Raw genomic sequence first — 6,661 nt, 5'->3', positions numbered from 1 at the left:
TTATAAAGACTTGAAAATTTAATATTAGCTAATAAGCTTCCAATTTAAATGTTAAGTTTGAAGTTTTATAAAAAGAAAGTCCCCAACCCTCCGTCCCCTCCCCCCCCGCCCCCGGCCCCACAGGCCCGTCCCGTCCCCCCTTGGAGTGGGACGGGACGGGCCCCCCAAAAAGTCCTTTCTAATCCTGTCCCCCTTTAAGAAGTCCCCATCCCGTCCTCCCAAAATATCCCCTACCGTCCCCCCTGCCGTCCTTAAACATAGCAGACGTTGTTGAGAGTCACCACCTTGCCAGAGGTCATCTTCAGCAGTATCTTTCCATAACCTTCAATCTTGGCCATTGCAGAATTTTCCATATATATGGTCTCGTCGGGTCCGGTGGGAGCATATGAAGCAAAGGCTTCTCTAATAGCACAAATGTGGTGAGTGGTGCCGGAGTCAATCCACCACTCTTTCGGATTTCCCACTAGGTTGCACTCAGACAACATAGCGCACAAGTCATCAGCCTCCTCGTTTGTTTCAACCATATTAGCCTGACCCTTCTTCTTTTCCTTTTTCGGAGCACGGCAGTCTGCACCTTTGTGTTCGATTTTCCCATAATTGTGGCAGTTTCCCTTGAATTTCTTCTCGTTGGGCTAGTTCGTTGGTCCCGATGCCTTTTTCCTCTTTTTCAGATTCGTTGGGGCAGTTTCAACAATATGTGTTCCCCCTATGGTTGATCTCCCATTAGACTTTTTCTCCGCTGCCTTGTTATCTTCCTTGGTTCTCAACCGGACGATGAGATCTTCAAGTGTCACCTCCTTTTGCTTGTGTTTCAAGTAATTTTTGAAGTCCTTCCATGAAGAAGGCAGCTTCTCTATCACTGCCGCAACTTGAAACGCCCCACTAATCACCAAACCTACAACAAACAATATGTAAGTGATGGCACACTGAATACTTTCGACAAAAGTATTAATTAGACTTATACCTTCAGCGAGGAGATCATGGATGATAACCTGCAACTTTTGAACTTGAGTAACAACAGACTTGACATCTACTATTTTGTAGTTCAGAAACTTAGCAGCGATAAACTTCTTCAGTCCGGCATCCTCAGTTTTATATTTCTTTTCCAACACATCCCATAGTTCTTTTGAAGTTCCCACATTACTATAGACTTTGTAAAGATCATCCTCCAGTCCGCTAAGAATATAATTCTTGCACAAAAAATCTGAGTGCTTCCAAGCCTCAGTTACAACAAAACGTTCATTCTCAGATGTTGAGTCCGGCAGAACTGGAACGACCTCCTGAATAAACTTTTGAAGGCTTAAAGTAGTTAAATAGAAGAACATCTTTTGTTGCCATCGTTTGAAATCAATCCCGGTGAATTTTCCGAACTTCTTTGCCGGAGTCGGTGCTGGTGCAGTACGACTGGAGGACACAGTATTGCTCGTAGAACCAACCGCGAGGGTTGGTGTGGCAGTAGAAGTAGCATTCAAATTTGGAGTTAGGTTTCCCATTTCTATCCCAAACAAAACAACAAAAAGCTTTAATAAACGGTGAAGTTTTTAAATCTTCGAACCGAATCAGTTTTGACAGCAACAAATATAATACACAACGGTGAAGATTTTATTTCTTCAAACCGAATCAAGTTTACGCAAACAGAATTAAAACTTCAAACAGAATGCAGGAAATTGTATGTTGTATACTTGATGAAGTTTTTATATCTTCAAATCAAGTACCCAAATAAGTAGAAAGTTATGAAAACTTTCTTTAATCTCAACCGGAGTAGAAAATTCGAAGATTTTAGTCTCCAAACAACATACAAGTTTGTTATATCCAAACAACAAACATGCACGTTTCTTTTTATTTCTGGAAAACACGTTTTATTTGTTAAAGAAAAACACCTTTTTTTCCTTTTCTTTCTCATAACGTTATGTTAATGGTTAAACAGAAACAAATGAACACATAAATAATTGAATAAATTCCTTAAGCTTGTTGGTAAAACTGTGTTCAAAACCGTAGGAAACAGCAACCAGAAACTGGAAAAAACCAGAAAGTAGAAGAAAATAGAAACTGTGTAAAGTTGGAAAAATTTTAGAAGCAAAGAAATATCCGAGACCATAGAATTCACTGTGTGTCCTTAAGGAATTTAATCCCCTCACTGTACCCGAGGTTATGGATTACTTCCTCCCAGGATAAAACGGATATACCTGTCGCAGGAGTAGCGGTACCTCAAACGTCTACGACTTCGACGAACTCAAATCAAGCAACGAACCACACAGAGAGACTCGATAGTTTTATTTTAGACAAGAAGAATGCAGAATATGCAATGCAGATAATTTTTTTCAGTAGTCGAAAAATGAGGCGTTGCCTCAGTTTATATAAAAAAAATAATTTCAGAAAATGAAGATTGAAGTTAAATCAATTTTGGTCTAAAAAGATTATCAATCAATCAGACCAAATCCGAAGCCGAGCCGAGCGACGACGACAGCGCGAGGGAAGTCCCTCTTCTCAACCCTTTAAGAGCTAGAAGTAGTGCTTTCTAATATTAGCACATAACTTCCCTTTCTACCACCAATGTGGTACAAAGCTCCTTTTCAAAGAAACTTTGCTTTAAACTTTATTTTCCTTCCATTTCTCATTCACACCAACTTAGCTAGCTTTAATCATTAACTAGCTTTAACAAGGTCTGAAACTGTAACAAAGTTAAGAATTTCGCTGGTGTTCAATTATTAAGTTGTATGTATAAAAGGTGTCTAAACAGTAATTATTGACCTAATGGAGTTGTATATGTGTGTGTGCTCAACTGACAACTAATCTCGGAGGGGAAATGAAAGTAAAAAGGAGGGGGAATTAAACATTATCTTTTCAACATGAAGCGCTAAATAATTTCGGTATAAACCGGGGGTGAAAAATAAAACACAAAGAATCACAGGGCATAAAACGAAATTTACAACTTCCAGAAGACTATTCTGTAGCTTGATGTTTTTTTTTTTGACTGAAACAAATTGCCTTCGAGTCAAAATTTCAACAGAATCAAAGTTGGTGAACTGTTAGACGGCTTATATATTTCTCCAAACGAAATAGGCAAAATTCGACACCTAACTGTTTTTATCAAGGTTAATTAATTAATCATAGTTACATCATAGGAGTACGAAATGTTTAAGCCAGAAGACACATGATGTATTTTACATAGTTGGGTATTTTGTTTATTTCAGTTTATTTGAATCTATTTTCTTTTAATTCGTTTAAATAAGAATGATCCCTCTAAATTTAAAATATTTTAATTTAAAATTCCTATTTTCCTCTTAATGAGGAGCTAACTGTACAGCTACACAAATGGAACATATAATGTTTAAACACAGAGTTCTAAGAATCTTTTTTGGCTTAATGCATATGCAGCCTCCTGAACTTGTGCCTTTTTTTTTTTTTTTTTTTTTCATTTTGGCATCTCAATTAAGTGTTGTTCCTATTGAACCCTTGAACTCGTCCTCAAGTGTGTCTATCAAATACAATCTGACTTACCTAGTATTCTATCTTCAATATAACAACATGCTAATATATATTCTAATTTAATTATGTCATTTTTTAGCTAAGATTAGCAGTAATTGAAAGGAAAAAAAAGTAAGTTCTTAATTAAGCTGGCAGTGAAAGAACAGAACCAGTAGAAATCGACACATCCATGACTTAAAGAATAGATTACCACACGTCTAAAATATTACTTTATCATCATTATCACAATTTATTTTTGCTTCTAATAAAAATTAGATTTAGAGAGTTTAATAGACACACTTGAAGATAAGTTCAGAAATTCAATAGAAACATAACTTAATTAAGATGTTACAATAAAAAAAGTGATAAATTTAAGGAGCTGGATATGTACGAAGCCCTCTTTCTTTCTTAAATTGTGTAGTCGGTCAAATAAATCTTTGAAATGAATGGAGTATATACAGTGGCAATCGCTATCTATAATTCCGTTACGTACTAGTAGTCGTCTAGTACTAGCCTAGCCCTGCCCCCTTCTTGACCTTTTTGGTTCTATCGACAAACATAACGTTTGGTCATAGATTTTAGATCGAATCTTAAACATTTGTCTTAAAAAAAATTCAATTTCAGACTTCTATTCACAAAACTTTAATATTTTTTTCACGTAAAATGCATATTAAAAAATAACCTTAAATTTCTTAAATCACAATTTTAAAAATTTAAATTTTTAAATTTCAAATTTCAACTTCAAAATTTAGGACTAAAGGGAGCTTAAAAATCAAGAAATATTACATAATTGGATTACCTTTTTTTCTCCATCTTTTAGTTGAAAAGTCACAAGCGCATCGGGTTATTTTCTATGCTTATCTAGCTTCTAGACCTTTACAGGATTTTCTGTCAGCAATTTTCTTTACGTAATGCCAAACTTTAGAAATTCAAAACACGATAAAATTCAATTCTTTTGACTTTTCTCGACCCACAACTTTTAGGCTTTCAAATTTTCACACATCTGAGAAAGCAAAATCCAAAACAATCACTGCCACCGTACTGCTATACATTTCAACATCGACCCTATATAAATATAGTAACCAATTGTCCCCTAATTAATATTTCACGCATTGATTATACTGGTAATCAAAATGAAGATATCAGGGATTTTGTTGCTTTTTTTCACCTTATTCCAAGTTATAAAAGCTGATGAAGTAGTTCTTGATACTGATAAAGACCAAGTCCGTCCAGGCCAGAACTACTACATATTACCGGCCACCACCGGCAAAGGTGGCGGCCTAACGCTTGCAAAAGGCGAAAACGGGAGCTGCCCTCTAAACGTTTTTCAAGAGCAGAATTCGAAAAGCGTAGGCCTTCCTATAAAATTGTTGATGGTGAATTCAGCCTCTGGGCTAATGATCTACATAAATGAGGACATAAATATCAAATTTGCAGCACCAAGGTACGTGTCGATGTGCAATAAATCAATTGTTTGGGAAGTGGACAAAGGGTTTGTGACCACTGATGGAACTCAGGGTGGGATGCATGACACGTCCTCATGTTTATTTACGATTCAGAAATATGAAGATGCATATGCTATACAGTTTTGTCCTAGAGCTACAGGTTGTTCTTTTGTTTGTCCAAGGTTGAAGTGTGGGTATATTGGTATTTCACCTGCCGCAAATGGAGCGAGGCGTTTGGCTGTGAACGCTCCGGTTTTCAAGATTGTGTTCAAGAAGGCCTACTAAGATAAATTATTCATATTAATAACATAATAAATAGTGATGTGGCTGGATATTGATTGGTTATTTTAATTCCATAAGAATAAATGCTTGATATGTATTTCTTGTAGTTCAGCTTTGTGTTATTTTTATTACTACTAATACAGTATCATGTTTTCCTTTTTTCTAATCTTGAATAGATTGTAAAATATCATTTTGTGTAATTAAATCGGCTATATCAAATTACTTATTACTTATATTTCTCTACAGGTTAACTTTCTTTTGAATTGAAAAAAGAAAATGTTCAACAGAAAATACAGGGAATGAAAATTAATGCAGTTACTAACCTACTTTATCCGTCCTTCCAAACATAGGACAAACAGAAAATCGTTTCCTCTCTGAGCTAATACCAACAAAGTTTATGTAAGCGTTTAGACATGCGATATGAAATCAATCATGATTTCAAATTAGTGTTTGTTTAGGCAATTTACACAAAATTTTAATTTCAACTTCATATTATGATTTCAAATCTCGAATCATTCAAAAAAAATAAAATTTGATAGGTATATTTATCAATTATGTTTACCAACTATTTATATTAAATATTAAAACATCTGCATCTTGATAATAATTTATAATAAATTTACTCTTATCAATCATGTGAGAGGAATTAAGGAAAAACAATACAAAATACCCATTAAAAAGGAATTATTTACGCGAGTATACCCCTGAAATTTAATTTCGTGTGCTACCCGGACCGTGTAAAAAAGTTAGGCGCATACCCATCTTGTCAGACTGTCATTTGCCATGAATTGCGGCACGCGTTGCGGAATTTTTTGCGTCTTCCTTTTCTGTCTCTGCTGCCTCCTCTTTTAATTTTGTTTTCCTCTTTTTGTTTAGATTCTCTTTTATCCTTTTTTGTTTTGTTTTCCTTTTTTTTTTGGGGTTATCTTTTGTTTTTATTTCTTTCTCTATTTTTATCTTCTATCTTTTTTAGATGAAAAATATTAATTTTTACATTACTAAAAATATAGGAATTAAATAATTAGATTACAACAACAAAAAAATTAAAAAATATACTAAAAGGGTAGCTTATATATTAAAATTAAAATTAATATAAAATATATTAGTATAGTATTTTTTTCTCTTTGTGAATAAAAAAAAATTATTTCTAAAATATGGCTATTTTTATTTGAATTTTTTTTCAAAAGTTAAATTTCTAAAAATGACAAAAAAAACTCAAAACTAAGCTTAAACTTTATTTGTTGTATTTTTTTCTTTTGAATGAATGGACATGTTCTTTATGATACCATGTCAATATATGATGTATACCATGTGGTTATCATAAAGGACAGAACATTTTTTTTTTGAAAGAATGAATCATTTTTTTATGAAACTCTGTCATTATATATATATAGTTAAAAGTTTTGTTTTATTACATATGGGGTAGGGGAAGGGGAAATGAGGGAGAAGATTACAATGTGGGGATT

At 34.1% G+C, this 6,661-nt stretch overlaps 2 protein-coding genes across 2 annotated transcripts; one reads left to right on the top strand and one right to left on the bottom strand.

Moving 5' to 3' along the window:
• Nucleotides 1–632: 632 nt before the first annotated feature.
• Nucleotides 633–1,493, bottom strand: LOC132631325 (uncharacterized). The gene is made up of 2 exons (XM_060346911.1): nucleotides 965–1,493; nucleotides 633–895 (listed from the first exon to the last, which is right to left on the bottom strand). The coding sequence occupies exons 1-2, from the start codon at nucleotides 1,491–1,493 to the stop codon at nucleotides 633–635; spliced, it is 792 nt and encodes a 263-aa protein (XP_060202894.1).
• Nucleotides 1,494–4,558: 3,065 nt separating this feature from the next.
• Nucleotides 4,559–5,361, top strand: LOC132632414 (kunitz trypsin inhibitor 5-like). The gene has a single exon (XM_060348342.1). The coding sequence runs from the start codon at nucleotides 4,602–4,604 to the stop codon at nucleotides 5,196–5,198; it is 597 nt and encodes a 198-aa protein (XP_060204325.1). The 5' UTR covers nucleotides 4,559–4,601; the 3' UTR covers nucleotides 5,199–5,361.
• Nucleotides 5,362–6,661: the final 1,300 nt, after the last annotated feature.

Source organism: Lycium barbarum, chromosome 3, assembly GCF_019175385.1.
Source record: "Lycium barbarum isolate Lr01 chromosome 3, ASM1917538v2, whole genome shotgun sequence".
In the NCBI taxonomy this organism is placed as follows: domain Eukaryota; kingdom Viridiplantae; phylum Streptophyta; class Magnoliopsida; order Solanales; family Solanaceae; genus Lycium; species Lycium barbarum.
The sequence above is the reverse complement of the archived record's forward strand: the minus strand, read 5'-3'. Positions and strand labels throughout refer to the sequence as shown.

Coding starts and splice junctions, on each gene's coding strand:
- LOC132631325 (XM_060346911.1), bottom strand. CDS start 1,493: ATGGGAAACCTAACTCCAAATTTGAATGCTACTTCTACTGCCACACCA. Junction 896..964: donor CCATGATCTCCTCGCTGAAG/GTATAAGTCTAA, acceptor TGTTTGTTGTAG/GTTTGGTGATTAGTGGGGCG.
- LOC132632414 (XM_060348342.1), top strand. CDS start 4,602: ATGAAGATATCAGGGATTTTGTTGCTTTTTTTCACCTTATTCCAAGTT.